General features: G+C 40.0%; 1 protein-coding gene and 1 long non-coding RNA gene across 6 annotated transcripts in view; both read left to right on the plus strand.

The window, feature by feature from the left end:
• Positions 1-4646, plus strand: part of LOC142999616 (uncharacterized) — an 8806-nt gene extending 4160 nt beyond the window's left edge. Inside the window, exons 3-5 of one of the 4 annotated variants that reach the window (XR_012963334.1) lie at positions 2000-2068; positions 2958-2974; positions 3320-4646. This is a non-coding gene — a long non-coding RNA (uncharacterized LOC142999616). Of the gene's footprint in view, positions 1-1999 lie in introns of all 4 variants that reach the window. The other 3 variants (XR_012963333.1, XR_012963332.1, XR_012963331.1) reach the window with 3 other exon arrangements.
• A 2478-nt stretch (positions 4647-7124) lies between these two features.
• On the plus strand, positions 7125-18942 carry hars (histidyl-tRNA synthetase). Of its 2 annotated transcripts, XM_076149224.1 has the most exons (14): positions 7162-7310; positions 8554-8901; positions 8993-9082; positions 10221-10340; positions 10441-10536; positions 11004-11129; positions 11357-11464; positions 11561-11659; positions 12356-12449; positions 13697-13824; positions 15109-15384; positions 15665-15781; positions 16831-16977; positions 18660-18942. In XM_076149224.1, the coding sequence occupies exons 2-14, from the start codon at positions 8806-8808 to the stop codon at positions 18717-18719; spliced, it is 1557 nt and encodes a 518-aa protein (XP_076005339.1). In that variant the 5' UTR covers positions 7162-7310; positions 8554-8805; the 3' UTR covers positions 18720-18942. The 2 variants fall into 2 exon arrangements, with proteins under 2 accessions (XP_076005340.1, XP_076005339.1); XM_076149225.1 differs by lacking the exon at positions 8554-8901 and having other exon boundaries at positions 7125-7310.
• The last annotated feature ends 1002 nt before the right edge of the window (positions 18943-19944 follow it).

The raw sequence follows: 19944 nt of genomic DNA on the forward strand, positions 1-19944 counted from the left end.
TCTACAGTCACGTGATCCAAACAAACACACAAAACAACACAAAGCTTCAAAGCGATTGCTTTTTTGCTTGACATCGAAATTTCACAATGACTAAAAACTTCTACAACAAAAGTTCTATGTTATGTATGAAGTATGATGTATAAATGATTCAAATCCAGCACCTGGATGGCTGAACAAAGGCCACAAACATCCAGAGTCCTCTGTTTGGCAGTTTTTGTTTCTATAGTCACTGAATTGTATTCTACAGGAGCTCAGCAGGTGAAGCAGACAGGAAATACATTTACATTATACATTAACTAGAATTTGTAGGAACAAAATAATAGTCTTTTCCCCACAGGTTGCAATTTATTCTCGGTTCGATTAATTTGTGTGCAAAATACAGCCGACATGCTGGTTAGTGCGTCTTGCTCTCTGTAGGCCTGAGCTTGGCCGGTTCATGTAGTTTGGTTTGAGTCATGAGGGCATTTAGCCACTCCTGCTTTACAAGGCATCATTGCCTGTAAAAGACATTTGAAAAGAATATCGCTATCGTAACACGATAACACGAAGTGAATGACTTAAATCCAAAGCACTCAGTGATCTTTCTACTGTCCAATTCTTAAGATATTAGTGGATTTACATCTTTTTGCTGTATTTTGTCACAATATTTGTGTGATTGTTAAACAGCTTTGATTCTTTCCATGAGTTTGACTTGCTTTGTTTCATGAAGACAACTCATGGTTCAGCTTGTCTGTATCTCAACTTCCAATAATAATGTAGCTGGGTTTGAAATGCAATGAAAAGGTTTGCATGAAGCCATTTGTCTGTTGATAATCTTCAGATCTGATTATGACTGTGATACTTAAGAAAACACACACACACACACACACACACACACACACACACACACACACACACTGGCTGGGAGAGGGCAGATGTATTTGTCGGTTTAGTGTCCCTAAGGAAAATGCTGTCCTGGGGCTGGAGAGCTTAGCTACAGTCTCTCTCTCTCGCTCGCTCTCTCTCTCTCTCTCTCTCTCTCTCTCTCTCTCTCTCTCTCTCTCTCTCTCTCTCTCTCTCTCTCTCTCACTCACTCACTTACTCACTCCCTCTCTCACTCACTCAGTGTGTGTGCGTGTGAGTCAAAGACACACAGTGCAAATCTTTCTTCTTAATATGGACTTCTGTAGTCTAGAGCAGAATGTGAAGGAGTGCGTGAGATAAAGCTTGGAAGGCTGCCCTCCCCCCCCCCCCCCCCCCCCCCCTCCCCTCCCCTGCCTTTTAAGTGAGTCTTTTCTCACTGTGACTAGAAAAGGCAATAGTTGTAGCAAACTTTGAGGAGGAGTCGCGGGGGGGAGGGGGTGGGGGGGCTATGCCAAACTACCAGGGGGAGCAATCGCAGTCTGGAAGAGGGAATGTTTACTCAAAGCAGTGATCCTATTTTCCATGATCCCAAAAATAAAAGGCTGTCTCAGGCCTTACATGGACACAGGGAGCTGGGACAACCCCCCCCCCCCCCCCCCCCCCCCCCACACACACACATACACGCACACACGCTCTTACTCACACTCATTCAGTATATTTACATGCACATTAAATCATTGATTACAGTCCAAATATTTTCTTTAAATGCAACTGAGTATATTAAGCAATAGAATAAATTTTGTGCAAAGTGAGAGAACTGAAAAAATAAGTTGGTGTTTTTCTCATGTGAATGTAATGTAATGTATGTGTAAGTAAACATACGTGTAGTTGAGTAAAAATACATGTGGTCTGGTTGTGGAGGAAAAGTTGAAAATGTCCCAAAAAGGAAACTATAGAGAAACACTAACAGTCACTGAGTTGAATAAGTGCAGTTGGTGACTTACTTCCACATTGGCTGCACTGCCGACCCCTCTGCATGTGTGTGTGTGTGTGTAAGAGGGACACGCAAGACACATTTCAGATTGCATGTTGACGTGTTCGCATTTGTGATTTGACCCAATCAAGTTTCTGTCGCTCTTGTTCTGTTTTTAATCAGGCGCTGACACAGGCACACTGACAGCCAGAGTACCTAGCAGCAGGCAGGTTGGTGCAACCCCAAGCAGAGGTCAGTAAGCATGTACCTGTGTGAGGATCTGCCTGATGTAACGGCTGAGACACTGTGTTCTTGCACTATAGAAATAAACTAGCCTTGACTTTACCTTTAGTCAGGTTGATTTACAAAATATTATTTAGCAAAGATATCACTGAGAAGACCTCTATATGGTCACATCAAGACATAATGGGCCAAACATGCTCTTTGCTTTACTGTTCCAAATACGTATTAGAAACAACAAATTGAATAGAGATCTACTATTACAAATACAGAAGAAGATATTAATTACAGAATCATTTGAATAAGAAAATGTGATTAAACAATCAAATATAGTTTGTGTTTCCTTACTGTAGGTAACTTGACCATACATGATCATTTCAACCGTTTGGTTAATCGAGTTTTTAAAGCTTTTACACAACTATTCATTGTTTCGCTTCGAACATCTCTGCAGCAAAGGACCTCCAAAGAGGTCTGATTTGCACCATAGGGCCCCCTAGTGGATACTTTGGATATAGCTTACCTCAATGTCTTTACCAACTGAGGTAGATGAACTTTTTCAGATGCAGCTGTTTTACACTGTCAGGGTGCAGTTTTGACAACAATAAGTTGTTTAGATAAAAAAGAAAGGAAAGATTGACACTACAGTGTTATTCCATACATGTATATGTGTCATGATCACAAGTCATGACCTGCATCTGAAAATATAAAGCCACAGTATTCACAGAAGATATCTAACTGCTGTCTCTTTGCCTGTCTGACTGTCTGTTTGTCTTTCTTTCTATCAATCTCTCGTCTGTCTGTCTGTCTGTCTGTCTGTCTGTCTGTCTGCCTGCCTGCCTGCCTGCCTGCCTGCCTGTCTGTCTGTCTGTCTGTCTGTATCTTTTTTGATGTTTTCCAAAAGAAATGAAGACGCCACTGGTGAGTATGAGGAGGACATATTAGGACACATCCACAGCAGCACATGTGTATGTTGGACTTTAGGGAGTTAAAAGTAATTTCTGCTCTTACATCAAATTTCAATCATAAACAGACAAAAATCCCACTGTAACGTAGATCCAAACACGCTGGCTGAGCTGACACTGAATGAGACATGATGTAACCAATGAAACAAGGCCAGCACACAGTGAGCTGCAAGAGGGGAAACATCACACACAAACACACAAACACACAAAACAAAGACAAGTTCACTCCATCTGAATCAAATGGACCCAAAGTGTAATTTGCAGGTGAAAGTGAAACTAATGTACTGTTTTTTCATACTAGTCATTGCCTGCGGCCCATGGTGCAGTGCTGCATCTCTGGTCAGTTGGTAGTCTGAGATGAAGCACTGTAGCTCGGGACGGAGGACAGACATTCCAGCTGGACTACGTGATCCAGCACACCAAACTGAGTGCAGAATGGACATAATCTTACAGGAAATCCTTATTCCTGCAAAGAAGAAGTGAGAAAAAAAACGTATTATTATTATTAGCTGTAAACATTCTCCTCCTTCTCCTCCTACCTGACCTTTGAGCTACAATATGTAAACACCTGACACACCATTCTTACACTGTCAGTGTACGAATACAGCAAAGAGGAAAGTATAAACAAACAATATTTATTCATCACATTTTTTTTCTATAGAATTTTTATAATAATCCAATAGCACATCTATATATGTTGTAGGTATTGTATGCCTCATAATATGATTTACTCTTTTTATATTTTGCATTCCCCTCATATAACATAATTATAAGAAGAAAAGTATGAAAAAGTAAGAATCATGTGTTTATGAGGAAAGTACATGACCAATGATGTTTGCCTTATACAGTATGTTCCATATATTATATAAAACTAACACTGAGAGATGTGCAGCCATATTGCTTAGTGTGTCCAGCGAATCAAGATTTGAAATTAAATATTTAATCAATAGTCAATATCACAGCCCACAGTGCTGTTCTTTGTAGGTGACAGGACTCACCCTTGAAGTATCATTGCATTAACGTAATTTCTTTAAATTGCTAAATAAATCGTAATCCGTGCAGGACATCTTTGCTATGGATGCATTGAGAAGAATGCAGTACAGGGATGTGGTTTACTTCATTTTTCCTTATTTTGTATCAACAAAAATGTGATAAATTGATGAAATTTACCACACATCATCTGCCTGCTCAAGGAATATCACAAAAATTTGATTAATATTTAGACTTAATTAAATACACTTCCTAACACATGTAGAGTCAGACATTTTGAGCATGAGAACGCTGCTGTGAGAATCTGGGAATCTGGAATGAAAACATGGATGGAAGTGTTGAATTTTCATTTCTTCCTTTACACTCCTCTCTCCTGGGGTCCAGTTTTCCCAGGAATCCCTTGTTCAATCCAAAAGGGGATTCCTGGAAATACTGTTCTTGGGGGTGTGGTTAAACAACAATACAACATTTTTGTTGGTGGTGGTGGTGGGGAAATTGTAACGAGTGGTATGGGTATGTTAATACTTTTTTTTTTTTTTTTGAAAGTGTATTATGGGTAATATGGCCGCAGTAGTCTGGTTACATTTATGTATTATGCGATTTTCTGTAAAAAAAAAAAAAAAAGAAAATGTATATTTCGTTAACTGTAAAATAAACATTCAAACAAACAAATGATGTGAATTGAATTTTTTGCTTTAATACAGGTACAGTAAAATAAAGAGAGGAATTAGTCTACTATATAAATCAAGACGTGCTTTAAGAATATAAGGGCCTATTTTACCTCAGGGTGTAAGTTTTCCTTTCTCTCTCTCCCTCTGGCTCTCTGCCTCTCCCCGAAAAAAATTAAACAACAATAATAACGATAATTTTACAACCTTCTTTCCTTTTCTTTCTCTCTCTCTCTCTTTTTCCCCCTCTTTCTGTATAAAAAAACGATCTCCAAAATGTCCCATAACTATGCGCACTGTCATGCCAAATGCTTGCTTCAATAAAGATACACAACACAAGAATAAAAGGGACACTTTTTTCTCTGTAGAGGGGTACAAACTGGGAATTGGAATGGGACCAAAGATGCATTCTCTGTCACACTGTTTGCAGTAAGATGCACTTGCAAATGCTATGCAAAAAGTAACAAATTAAGATATAACTAGATCTCAGTGAGCAAGTTATCCAGCTGCACAGTATAATACAATGGATACCACTGTAGATGATTGCTGACTGTTGGGTCTACAAATGTTGCAAATGCAGTTTTCACCTTGAATGATTTCAGTGGCACGTCACGATATGAAATGGCAGATAGGTTGGTGTGAGTCACTTTCTACATTTCTACATTTTCTACATTTTAGTGACCTGTACTTATTGCAGAAGGATGATATCAGGTTTGGTACAGTATACGGAGATTAATATCATATACTGCTGTGAATGACACCAGAGACAATAGGGTGTTTCAATCAGTTGCATACTGTACATTTGTAATTAAACTACTAAGATGTTTATTGAAGATAGAAAGTCAGTGGAAATGTGTTTATCACAAGAATGTTATAATAATAATAATAATAAGTTATTGAAACTGGAAATAAGTGACTCTAGTGAAGAATTGAACATAAGAAATGTGTAATGTTTACATGATTTGAGTTGTTAGATACAAAAACAGAGAAGCAATCTGGGAAAAGCGAGATGAAATGTCTCCTGATTGCTCGCGTTCACCTGCTTAACACAGGTACATTCTTCTTGTCACCAACACTAGGGCGTCACGAGGGGGCAGTAGCTAAGTTCATAGGGACTCAGCTTGGGAACCGGAGGTTCGAGTCCCATATGGACCAAGAAAGTCGACTGGCAGCTGGAGAGTTGCTTTTACTTCTTCTTCTTCTAATAAGGCTAATAAGTCTCAGTGTGACTCACAACACAACAACTCACCAAGTCAGTGTGCTGTCCACCTTGTCCATGAGAGGAAGCAGACCAAAACAAACGCCTGAGCACTTGTGTAATTCTGATTAAACAAATCTTTTGTAAAATGAAGTAGACAGTACAGGATATTTACAGATTTCACACCTCACTTTTAGCTTAATAATTTAAACGTCACATTTCTCCTTCCCGACTCCTCACCAATGCGTTCTTCCCAATCATCTTCATCCTCCTTGTAAAATAGTAATATGCATGTAGCATGTAATATGTTGGAGGAACGTCATATGACCACACACCTGTATCAACATACTGTATATACATTTTAAGATTTCTCTGAAAGCCAAAGTAGGGGGGTGGGGGCGCTCTGGACGCTCATTCTCCTGCAGCGAGACAAGAGGTATTGCCTCATTCATTTACCTGAGGCGGTACTTATTCATATCGCTCCTCTTCCCCGGACAGACTTTGCTTTGAATTACGGTCCAACTTTTTTCTGCAAAACACATATGCGTGTGCATATGTGTATTTTCTTTTAAAAACATCTCTTCAAGCTCTCTTGTATAAAGATATACTTGTCAACCCTCAAACAGGAAGCTAGCAACTTGGCTATCATCCAGGTTCCACTCATATTGCAGGGCCCATGTTTTCTGGTTTTTGGGAGCCTTTCTCCTTCTGGGAGCTCCGGTTGTTTCAACCACAAGAATGGTTATTCTGCAAATTTGTGAAGAAGCGTTAAGAAGCATACCTGTGTGTTCCATCGTAATGTGTGTACTGGAAACAGTAAAGCATTGAGGATGTCACAGAAGAGGACTAATATAGTATTAAATGACAAAAACAATGATTATTAAAGGTTGCATAAATGAAAAATAACAGAACTGTCAGTAAAATGATGTGATCATGTCAACATAATAATGAAAAACTTACTTTAATTGATCAGCAGGCGCATGTGCGTCCCAGAGCAGGCCAGAGTTCTGGAGGCGCCACTGCCAGACTATGAATAGGTCACATTGGGTTACATCTTTTATTCGTGTTTTTAATATATTATGTTTAATTGATTATAGGAGGGGTCGGAAAGAATCAGGGAAGCTTTTCTTAATTTTCTGTATGAGACAGAACTAATCGAGTACAGTATTGCTCTACGTTTTGAACTCTCTGCCTACATTCCAGTCCAGAAGGTGGCGATAATAAACCTATGCCTGGGATGTCAACTGCCTCAATTTAATGAAAGAAGACGAAGAAGAAATTGCACGGCTTCCGTTTTGCTCTACGTAAGGTGACAGTCCATCAAAGATTGATATTCATAAAGAAACATGGAGAACAAGACACAGATACAAAGTGCCATTGAAGCCCAGGGTGAAGTGGTGCGGAAACTAAAGACAGAGAAGGCGAGCAAAGATCAGGTTAGTGCTGAGCCCTGTGCACACACACGCTTACAATATGACTCACTGAGCTGATGAAACATTGGCCATATGATCCTGCAGATTTTCTGTGTTAGTAAAACTGCGATATTAAACCATAAACTTACTTTGTGCTGGGGCTATAAGTTATGATTAGATTGATTAGATTTGTTTCTTATTATTTTGCCTATTCATCTTGCACCCTCGTGGATTAGAAAATGGCATATGTCATGCTTCCGAGTTATTTGTGTTGACCGATAAGTAAGACTAAATTAAACTAACAAATCTGAACGATGTTTGGAGCTAAAGATAACGGGACATGCCACATGTCGCATTAATGCGCTCCTTTGCTGCAGCAGTGTGGCGTCAGATCTTATCATACATTTTACAATTAATATGATAATAAACTTGACGTTCTGTCTCTACGTGTCCCCGCAGTGGCTAGGAGGTTTTAGGCTGTCCAGAGTTTCATGTGGTTAATCTACCTAATAATATATTTACCTTTACTACTGATTTAACTAGCAACAGCAGAAATGGCCAGCGTATATTGTAAATGTGTGTAGATCAGACGGGTGGGATGTGGGTACTGGGTAGAGAGGCAATTTCCCAGCCTTTGAAACGTTTCCACACTTTCGAAACGTTTAGAACCATTTCGAAACCTCCCGCTCAACGTTGGCATCTGCCGTCAAGATTTGGAATTGCAGTAGTTGACGCTAATCCTTACTTCTCCCGTCCCAAAACCTGAACTATCTTGATACAGTGCAGAAACACACACACAATCGATTCTTCTTCTTGTATGCTGATTTGATCTTCTACTTGTTTATTGTTGTTTATTGGTAGGTTGTATTCCTCTATGTGATTTAGAATTTGTATATACTGTATATTATGTATATGTATGTGTATATATATGCTCGCCATCAGAAACAGGTGTGTTGGCTCCTGTCAGGTCCATTGAGCAAGGCACTGGCTCAGAGTAGGTCCCGGTGGCCACACAGTTTAGATGCTGGTTTCATTTTAAGAGCGACAGGTCACATGACCCAATATTAGCAGAATGTTTCAGTGGTTTTCTAGAGCAATAGCTGGACCTCTGTCTGTCTGTCCATCAGAGTTGTGCATTGTTGTTGGTGGGTGGTTGTGTGGTTGGTGGGCTGTGATAGGCTGCTTTCCTACATTGACTCGTGCATTTCATGTTCTATCCTCCATGCTGTGATGATGATGATGATGCCTCATACGCGACCTCCCCTAGTGCTAGGGTTGCTTACTACTTTTCTCCTGTTCTTCCTACCTGACTTTGGATCACAACACCCACTGGCCTACCACAATCGTCTTCATCATCATCTACCTCAACCCCTACCTCAACTCCTGTACAACTTCTTTCCTGGTTCTCCTTCTACTGACTGGATACCATGGCTTTCCCTTTGATGCACCATTGAACGTGTGATTCTCCAAATTCTGGATTTTTATTGTTATCTCCCTGGCTGGGTTGACCACACTGGGCATGTTTGGTGTCCGTGCTGGTGCTGGTCTGCTGGTCTGTTGGACTAAAACCCTTGTCCGATCTTTGCCTTCCTTCTCTGGGATCACTGTGACTCAGGTAAGCGGTAAGCTGTGTGTGAGCTATATTCCATATTGCAGACTGGTAGATTGAAGGCTGATGACTTGCTTTTTGTCTGTGTGTGATGCAGATTGATGAAGAAGTGGCTAAACTGCTGGCGTTAAAGGCTCAGTTGGGAAAGGACGATGGCAAACACCAGTTTGTCCTCAAGACAGCCAAGGTGAGACAGCACTGTCGCGATGAAACACACCTTTATTAAATTTCCAACTTGCCAAAACAAACAACTCATAAATGACAATGATGATTGACAGCTCAAGTCAGTGGTTCTAAGGTCATACAGACATGGCCCTAAGTGTTGGTACCCTTCCAATAAAAAACAACACAAAAAGTGACAAAAGTAATTGGCAGCCAACATTTGTTAGTAGAACTGACACTGTGCTTTTGATTTTCAGTGTATCATCTTATTTCACAGGTATCACAGGTGTCTTTAATCTTCTGTATGTATTAAGTGTTGTTTCCCTTCAGTTATGTCATGTGTGGCCTTGTTTCAATTCTAACAACTGTTAGGACAGGTTCCCCGTATAAAGTGGTGGGAGGATATTTAAGATGTTCCAGATGACCATTCCATCATGTTCCTATAGGCATTGTCTCTGTAGACACGCCCCCTTTATGAGAGCGTGCATGTCTCTGCATTAACAAGGTCAGCTTTAACAATTCTGCTGACTAGCAGCTTTGTGGTACCAGTCCATGTTCCATGTCAGCTGAGCCTCCTTCATAGTACAGACCGATAGTCTATCACTTTGACCATGTTGATATTTAACAATATTTTTTAGCCCAACTATAAATTTAACATTTGGCTTGAAATCATTGTCGACAAAGTGACTTGGAACAGCAAACATAACATATACTGGTCCAAAATGGGAAGAAAACAGATGACTTAGAATTATCAACATTAACTTTTATTGTACTTTGAGTTAGGTCCATAAATATTTGGACATTGACACAATTTTCACAATTTTGTCTCTGTAGACCACCACAATGGATTGAAAATTGAATGAAAAACTGAATTGAAATGAAACAACCAAGCTGTGCTTTAAGTACAGACTTTCAGCTTTAATTTGAGGGTATTTACATACAAATCAGATGAACGGTGTAGGAATTACAACCGTTTCTGTAAGTGCCTCCCCATTTTCAGCTTTATATACAGTATATGCACCACGACTCATCGACAGTATGCAATAAACTGTACGACTGTCTACCTGAATTACATCAGCTGCAAGAATGAAAGGTGAAATCCTAAATCCAGACTTGGATTTAGTTTGTCATGATGGAAACATAAATGATTCCTTCTCTTTCAGGGGACGAGAGACTATAACCCCAAGCAGATGGCCATCAGAGAGAAAGTCTTCAACACCATCATCAGCTGCTTCAAACGCCATGGAGCTGAAACCATCGACACACCTGTATTTGAACTGAAGGTACCCATGCAAACGCAGCACGTCACGCAGAAATGGATCATAAACTAATACATAAAATATTGTCTAATATGAACATTCTTTTTCATGTGTTGATATGTAGGAAACTTTGACAGGGAAGTATGGAGAAGATTCCAAGCTGATTTATGACCTCAAAGACCAAGGAGGAGAGCTGCTGTCACTCAGATACGACCTCACTGTATCCTCCAAACATCTGCTCACATCCTGACACACCTGCGTCATTTCTTTCTACTTGAACTTTAATTAGCACCAGTTTTTGGCATTAAAACTTCATTCACCAATAAAGCTGGTTATTTTTTGCCAACTTTATTCTAGTGGCATATACACAATTTCTTCTAATTTCTCTCTAGACTTTATCGCATTGCCTCTGCATAGCATATTATCAATTGTCCATTTATTAGAGCCCTAAAGTATTCTAAAAAGACAAGAAAACATTTCAACATATTAACCTGTTAGGGAAAAACAGGATGAAACCTCAGGAGAGGATATTCCTTCTCCTCTGATGGCCAGCTGTGCAACAGAAGCATACAGCCAGAAGTATAACAACATGATACTTGAATTCAAACAAGATGGTATTAGATGTATAGCTAACAAACAATTTGGAACCAGGGTTTGTTTTTTTGTCCTTGACTTGCCCTTTCTCAGGTTCCCTTTGCCCGCTACCTGGCCATGAACAAGATCACCAACATTAAGCGCTACCACATTGCCAAAGTGTACCGCCGTGATAACCCAGCCATGACCCGCGGACGGTACCGTGAGTTTTACCAATGTGTAAGTAGGGAACGACATTTTTTAACTCCTACTCAGGGATGACTGCTGGATGACTGATGAGAGTGATTAGAGCTGACCTGCCCCATGAACAAACTGATACATCTACGATAGAATTCCTGCTAAAGCTCTGAGAATGAATTTGGTTCTGTTCAGCTAAAGATTCCCTCACTGTGCTTCTAATGCTGGATTGACATGTTGAGATAAAAGAACATGCCTGTGTGTTTCAGGACTTTGACATAGCAGGGCAGTATGACCCCATGATCCCTGACGCTGAGTGCCTGAAGATTGTCCATGAAATCCTCAGTGAGCTGGACCTTGGAGACTTCCATATCAAGGTTTGCATTGTCGAGCCTAAACCAGCACAGATGCCATATCTATGATTGATTGTCATCTGTTCAAATAAACTCGGTCACAACTTCCTCAAAAACCAGGTTAATGACAGACGGATCCTGGACGGAATGTTTGCTGTCTGCGGTGTTCCAGCCGACAAGTTCCGCACAATCTGCTCAACAGTGGACAAACTGGACAAGGTACAGCCGTCTGCTGCTCCATCTCCATCTGCTTTTTTTCTGGTAACCACTGTGAATTGTCAGACCAGATTCAGTTTTCACATTCAGAAAATTCTAATTCAGTCATTGGAATGAGTCTGGGTATACGTCCACTTCCTGTTCATCCCACGTCACCAATGCACAGGATAAAGCTCCAGCTATATGTCTTATGAGGTGGAACATTCAGGGCTAAAGGACCTCGTGCTGCTCACTACAGTCATTTTTATTTCCCACAGCAATAAAATTGGGAAAAAATTAAATCCCTCTTTATTATCGTTGAGATTTCAAAGACACAGAAGACACAGAGGGCCAGATTTATGAAAGACAATCCTATCATAATTCAGTAGCGGTCTGTCAATCCAAGAGCGGAAACTATTTATTTATAAGTCCTCACAAAAAGGAAAGGTGTGCAGTCTCACAGAACCATCACACGCAGACAGATATCCACACACATGTACACCCACTGCCAATTTAGGTCCCATGTTTTGGGACTGTGGGAGGAACCTGGGGATTATGTAAAGGCAAATCTGCTTATGACCAAGCACCTGTACCCCACTGTGGGCCCTCTTCTCTAAACCACTTCCTCTTTTCTCTCCTGTCTTTCACCTTCTCCCTTCATTCATCCCTGGATGCTTTTACCTCTCCTCCTCTGGTCTGCCTCCTCTACTCCTCCTCTAGATGTCATGGGAGGATGTGAGGAATGAAATGGTGAAGGAGAAGGGTTTATCAGAGGAAGCCGCTGACAACATTGGGGAGTACGTCAGTATGCAGGGTGAGACCACCGAATTTACTGACTATAAACTTCCTATTTTGTTTTAGAAAATCCATCCTTCCATCCATGTGGTATGGACATCCAACCCGAATCAGGATTAGCTATTGGACAGATATAGTTCAAAGCAGTGAAGAAGGTCAACAAAAATGATTGTTGCTTTATTAAATAACATTTTTGGAGCAACAAGTACAGCCTACTTCTCTTCTCCTTTCCTGACTGTTTGCAGTATTAAATGTTAGCTTAGTTAGTCACAGTCGTTGGCAACATCACTGAAAACACTTCAACTAATAATTTGAAAAGGATAAGCCGCGAAATACAACATGGCACTTCCAAGCATGCCTCACTATTAAGGTTAATGTAGTCTGCACATTAATAACTACTCTAATGATGCTTGAAATGAATCTCCAGTGCTGCTGGCTCCACTCAGCTTCAACAGTGGCTTTTCTTTCATGTTACGACTGTTGCCTATATTCCTTGTTATAGCGTTTGCTCAACAGTACCTAGAAAATGCAGGCATTCTTCAAGATTTGCATAAAAAGTCTTGGATAGAACCATAGCTAGCGATCATTGTGAAAGTCTAAGGTTCTGTAGCTTTATATATATGCACCATGACTCATCGGCAGTATGCAGTAAACTGTACAGTACTGACTAAATGTGGCTGACAAGAAGCTTTAGTTTGGTAAGATGCTGCTGTATTCTACCACATTGCTACTACATAAGTTAACATTGAAACCAAAAAATGTAATTGGTGATGTTGGGATATGCATGACGGCCTACATCAATTCTTCATTGCTTGTGCTCTCATTTTTACTGAAAAATATAGTATCAGTGTTAATTCAGTTATATTCACAACTTTGGCCTTTGGTAATGTCCTAAAAAATCCTTTTTATTTATCTTCAGGCACAACATTGTTTTACCATTAACAAGTGTTGGAACTGGGAAAATAGGTTGTGGCCACCACCTGTTAAGGTGTTGACATCAGCCCTGACACTAAGAAAGTCGGTGCAAAGGTCTTATTCTCAGTTCTGCTGGTGCTGCTTCAGCGGTCACTGTGTTTTATTATTAGAGATAATGTATGGCCACACATTGTTTTTTATTATACTCTTCTCTTCCATGCCTCTCACGCTGTGCAGGTAGAATACTGAGTTTAATGTAAATGTTTTGTTTAATGATGGGATGATATAAGACACGTCGTCCTCAGTGGCAGGAGGTCTAATCGATCTTTATGTCTGTGCTGTGTGTTGTAGGTGGAATGGATCTAGCACAGCGCCTCCTGGAGGACCAGAAAATGTCCCAGAGCAAGGAGGCCTGTGCTGGCCTCAATGATATGAAGTCGCTCTTCAGCTACCTGCAGCTCTTCCAGGTCACAGACAAGGTAAGGCGTAGGCACAGTGCACAGAACGTGCCATCAGCAGACAATGAGCCTCATTCATCAATATTTGCATTTTGTAATTCACCAAAACTCCATAAAAGGCGGTTGCATTATGAGGTGTGAGGTGTGCACAATATCAACAACAGAGGATGGATTGTAGGATGGATGCCACACAAACACAAAGAGAAGAAGAAAAAGGGACTGGAACTGGAATCCCTTCTGTGTAAACTTGACTTTAAAAAGTGGCAGTAATAAGAGAGGGCATGTTTGTAACACTCTTCTGCAGTTGATAAGGAAAAAACACACATGCTCAGGTGTAAAAAACAAAACAAAAAACGTGGACCGCGTTGAGTCACGGGAAGTGTGTAGGCCAGCAGACGCAGTGCTAGAACTGCATGCAACCATCACTGAAAGGTTGGCTACAAATGGATGCCAACATAATGTTTTTTTTGTTAAATGTTTTAATTGAATGACCATACAGTTATGGGACAATGTTGGTCAATGTTGCTTGGTCATATGTTTTTTATACAGAGAAAGGAGAAATGAGAGAAAGGAGAAATGAGAGAGAAAGGAGAAATGAGAGAGAAGGAGAGAAAGGAAAGAAATACAATATCAAGCATTACGCCAAAATAATGTTAAATTCTGTGGACTTTAAGACTTCATGATGCATTTGGCGAGCTGTGTATTCTATGGCACGTCGTAATTACTACAGTCATGTAAGTTTTCTCAGTATGTTCTTTTTCCATCTTGTAGACTACTGAATCCTAACCTGAGCAAAAAAGGGTGCTTAGTTCTATTGCCATGCCACAGTAGCCCCCAGGTCCACTACGTCTCCAAAAAGAGCTTGACACACAGCAGAGAAAGCCATGCAGACCTCTCTGATCTGGTTCCTCTTAAAATAAAATAAACAAAACTACCTTGTGTCTTCTATGTGCTGCCATGATATCCATAATACCATAATATAATATAATCCAAATATTTTTAATGCAACCCAGTAATGATGTAAAATTTTATCTCATACACGACTTGAGAACAAATTTGTGCTTATGGATGGTTGATGAATGAGGCTCCTTGAGAGAGAGAGAAGTGAGAAGTGATGTTTGGATGAGTATTCTTCATGCTTTTATAATAAGAAAATTGCTTTAGTAAATGTACCTGTTTGACTATTGAATCTAGTTTGATCATGCACAGATACAATCTCATGCCTGATGGTCTTTGTTTTTATTTCTTTAGCCTGTAACCAGCTCTTGATTTGTTCCACTAACCAAATTACCCTCTGACCTGCAGGTGATCTTTGACCTCAGCCTGGCTCGAGGTCTGGATTATTATACTGGTGTAATTTATGAGGCGGTGCTTCAGACCACCAGTGCGCCGGCCCCGGTTTGTGCAGACACTCAAAACGGAGTGCCAGCAGAGGAAAGCATCAGCGTAGGCAGTGTGGCCGGCGGAGGACGATATGATGGCCTGGTAGGAATGTTTGATCCTAAGAGCAGGAAAGTGCCCTGTGTTGGGGTCAGCATTGGCATTGAGAGGATCTTCGCCATCATGGAGCAAAAGGCTGAGGTGAGGCTAGTGTGGGGTTGGCCAGCATGATATTATTTCATTTTGTTATTATTATTTTCAGCTTCAGTTTTCCAACCCACCCATTTGATTCACATCATAGAGAAGCATTCTTGACACGTGTAAATTGTCACTGAATTTGACCATCACTACATGTAAGCTTAAGTTCCTGCAGAACACACGTTGGACTACAAACATGTCCAGTTTCAAAAACAGCTGTACCAATAGTGTTTGATGGTGACTGATTTCATTGAGCCTACATGTAGCCTACATTGTTTTCCAGGCATCAGGAAAGAAGGTCCGCACTACAGAGATCCAGGTCATGGTGGCATCTGCTCAGAAGAACTTACTGGAGGAGAAACTCAAACTGGTCACTGAGCTCTGGAATGCTGGCATTAAGGTCAGTGTGTACATGTGTGCGTGCTTTTGAAAATATTGGAATCACCGTAGGACTTTTGAATGGCAAGTGTAGCTTTATTTATTTTTTCTTGCTAATATTAAACAATTGTGTGTGCTTGTGTGTGTCGAGTCATTAGTCTGGCAAAGCCTGAGAAAAAACATAGTGTCCTTCAGCCATTGTGATATAGAGGGAGGGGTGAGGCATTTCTACTGCAAAAGCAGAGATGTGAAACTGTTCATTTCGTTTTGCGCAGTGTTAAGATGACATGAGTCAAGTAGAGTCCTGAAGGTGTCAATATGAGGAGAAGGCAGAGACTGTGTTTCAAATATGGTGGACATTGTGTTAAAGTAACCAGTAAGTGACCAGTAATTGTGTAACCTGGGGCAGAAGAAAAACATGTGGCTGAGATTGCAGTGTGGGTTTAAACGTCTATCCCATTTGCCCTCTACCTCTGGGTACATTTCAGCTGGTCTTGATTTGGAGAAGTGGACTTTTTGTATAACCTTAAACTGGTGGGAGATGAGCACAGGGCTGGACAGTGTGCAGTTTGCGTAAGACTTCTTCCTACCAGTCCATCTCGAGTTGGAGTCCAAGCTCACGCTCCCAGACTGCCCTTATTTTTGGGTTTTGAGGTGATCTTAGAAACTCTTAATGGTGTCCTGAGCGTAAGTAGGTCTTCCCACATTAGTTGAGGGGAAGGGAAGTTTTGAAAAGTGTTAGAGGCAAAGTGTCTGATTTGGAGGTACTTAAATAATTGGTTTGCAGGTAATCTGTGTTGTGCTGAAAGCCTAGAAAAGCTTTTAAAACTACAATCTGAATACAGATCAAGGAAAAATCATTTGCCTTTGTGAAACCATACTGAAAAGGAAGAGTCCAAAAGAAAACAAGTATCAGAAAAAACAAACTGTGGAGCAAAACTAATTTTGTGTATAATGGTGATAGATTTAGAGATGACTGGTTGACTCATCTGAAGGTCTTTGTTTGCTCTGAGAAGGTTGAAGAAGTGGTAACTGCTGTGTGTATGTGTTTTTGTTTGTTGCCGTATGCAGGCAGAGGTGATGTACAAGAAGAACCCGAAGCTGCTGAGTCAACTGCAGCACTGTGAGGACATGGGGATCCCCCTGGTGGCCATACTGGGGGAACAGGAGCTGAAAGATGGAGTGGTTAAACTGCGCGCCGTGGCCACCAGAGAGGAGGTACCTTCATACACACCATACATGAAAGTGTGTGTGCATATTAAAGGGCACACAAAGGGATCATTGGACTATGATAATGTACCTTATATTGCCCATTTTACCTCAGGGTCTTTGAAAAAAGTTAAATAACAACAACAATAATAATAATAATACAACCTTCTTTCTATCTCTCTCTCCTTCTCTCCCTCTTTCTGTATGAAAAAAAGCTCCCACAACAATCAAATAATTTATTAATCTTGAACCTAGCTTGGAACCAGAGATTCGAGTGACACATTACTGGGGAGGGTGATGGATAAGTAAAGGTATACCGTCTTACTGAAGACAGTTTTGGACAGTAGTAGGGTTTCCATTGAGATGTTTCTCATATTGTATGTACATTCTATGAATATTCAGTTAAAGGAAATTTAGTGTGCTTTTGCATCAGCTACATTTTACTGATTTATCTCGGACGGCGCTTTAATTCTATATAAACAAATGTTGAAAGCAAAACAAAAGACCACTGAGAGATTACATGAAACCCTCAGTGGGGGAAGAATACTTATTACACTCACTATCCTGCTTTACATGGCCTTATTAAATGCAGCCAGAAGATGCTGGAATATCTAATCTTATCTTCTATTATCATCTTATGGACATTTTCTGTGTTTTCATCATGGCTTTTGCACAAATTTTGTGTAAAAATGGGTGGATGGTAGCCCATCTCGTGTTAACAAATATAATGTGTACATTCATGGATAATTTAGGGTTTATGGTTTGAGTATTTGTATGCAATGGATCAAGTTAAAACACACAAGTTTATTTTAAGATTATTACATGTTCAAATTCCATGGTTGGTCAATTGAAATTAAATAACCTAACCTGTATGAATTAAAGCCCTAACTGAAAAAATAATAATAAGAATGTGAAAATGGTGTGATGACATACTGATGTTACCATTGCATGTCTCCTGCTGGCTGATTATGTTGTTGAGGACATTTTGTTCAACATCATTGTTTCACTATTAAGTACTCGCAGTGTGCACTCAAAAATCAATATTGGATTTAACTGAAAGCTCAAACAGCAAAGCCAAATGTTTTGGCACTGCTCCAATAAGAAACAAAACAAAATAAATGTAAACTGACAAAAGTAATTGGCATCCACCATTCATTATTCCATGTTTAATAGAACTGATATTTGATTTTCAGTGTGACATATTATTTAAAAAAATAAATCAAATGAAAATGGCCTGGAAATAATGTTGATACCCCTTAGAAGTGATGAGAAATAATTGGATTGTAGTGATATTAGCAGCAGACCACATTTGAAATTAGTATCTCAGATGTTTTTAATCTTATAGTCACAAATTCAGCCTCCCTTAACACTTATACCAAATACTCAATATCAGATGAATGAGTCCGCTGTGCAGGATCTGTGCACCTCCAAATGACAGGGGCTGCCCCCTACAGCCCAAGATCAATGAATGCAAGGGTGGTTTGTACCCCACTACAGAAGCACCCTTCCTCTTCCATCTCTCACTGTTTTTCTATTTCAAAAACAATTTTTTTACAAATAATTATACAGCTAAATATGCACAATAGGACATCCATGGATTAATTCCAGCCTATGTTGTTATTTTGAGCCCTTTTTTTAAGAATTGGTTTTGAACATTGCATTCATAAGCTTAACTCTGTGTGTCTCCACAGGTTGATGTGTCCAGAGCCGACCTCATAGAGACGATTCGCAAGAGGACCTTTGAGGCCTAGCTTCAACCACTCTGCTTCACCTGACTGGCTCATTAACTCCTCCACTAGTCTTCATCAGCGCAATTTTACACGTTTCTTTTGCTCAATTACAGATTATTATCATTACTTACAGATGTCATCCAGAAAATATGATACTGTTAACATGAAATGCCATATGTGTATGTTTGAAAGGACATGCTGTGCTATCCTTGATGTTAAATAAAATTCCTGGAATTCCCTCTGATATGTGTGTACACTTTTGGATGATCAATACTTACAGTTGCATACAGTAGGTCGCCTTCCAACTAGAGCTTCATGAAGACATTCTGTCCCCATCCCCAACCACCTTTGCAGGAGCAGCATTTGTTTTGCAGTTGGGAAAGAGTTGAAGGACACGCAGGGTAGGTCTGTTTAGATAGTTAATGTTAGTGAGTTAATTAGGTGGTGAAGAGGTTACCATTACAAACATGAACAGGAAGTCTAAGGCAATAAAAGTTATGCTGGTTTAGTTGATAGTTAGAAAGCAATGAATCCTGGGATTAAGGAATTCAGGCATTTATCATAGAACCCATTACTTTATTGGACCACTAACTTGTAAGGCTTAAATACAAACTGAGCTCTGAAAAGTTCTTAAAATACTGCAGGCTCAATGCATCACTGTTTTAATGGTTAACAAATAAAAGGATCTGTCAATGTATTGAAGAATGTTATGATGATGAGGAAGTATCCCCCTCAGTGTTGTGGGAAGGAGCAAAAGCTGTGACCAGAAGAAAATTCCGTCCAATTATCCAATCCAATTGACTTTTAAGTTTAAAGTTTACTAAATGTTTAAAGAACTGGAAAGTGAGATGAAAACAGAACAAAGGTACAAATCCACGCTATAGTCAGTCGTCTATTAGCATTTCAGCTGAGAAAAATCGCAATCTAATGGAGTTGTCCTAAAGATAAGACATTCGGTATTACCATCTGAAATAGCTACGTGGTAAGTAAGGAAGTGGCGGGGGCCTGTAGGACATTTTACAAAGAACTATACAAGTGTTAGGACTCCCAGCCAAAAGGCTCTCCATCAAAAGGGAAGTTGAACACAATCAAAAGGATTCGGTCAGTTGCAGCACAAAGAGTTCATTATTAAACAGAGGAACAACATAACCAAAACCCAATACCCATAAAAAAGAAAACTAAACAGAACAAAACGAAGCCTTCAAATAGTTGTAGGATCTGGTGTCTTCCCTCTAACAAAAATGCC

Source organism: Genypterus blacodes, unplaced genomic scaffold, assembly GCF_046128005.1.
Source record: "Genypterus blacodes isolate CSIRO-AG114 ecotype Tasmania unplaced genomic scaffold, CSIRO-AGI_Gbla_v1 ptg000044l_1, whole genome shotgun sequence".
Taxonomy (NCBI): domain Eukaryota; kingdom Metazoa; phylum Chordata; class Actinopteri; order Ophidiiformes; family Ophidiidae; genus Genypterus; species Genypterus blacodes.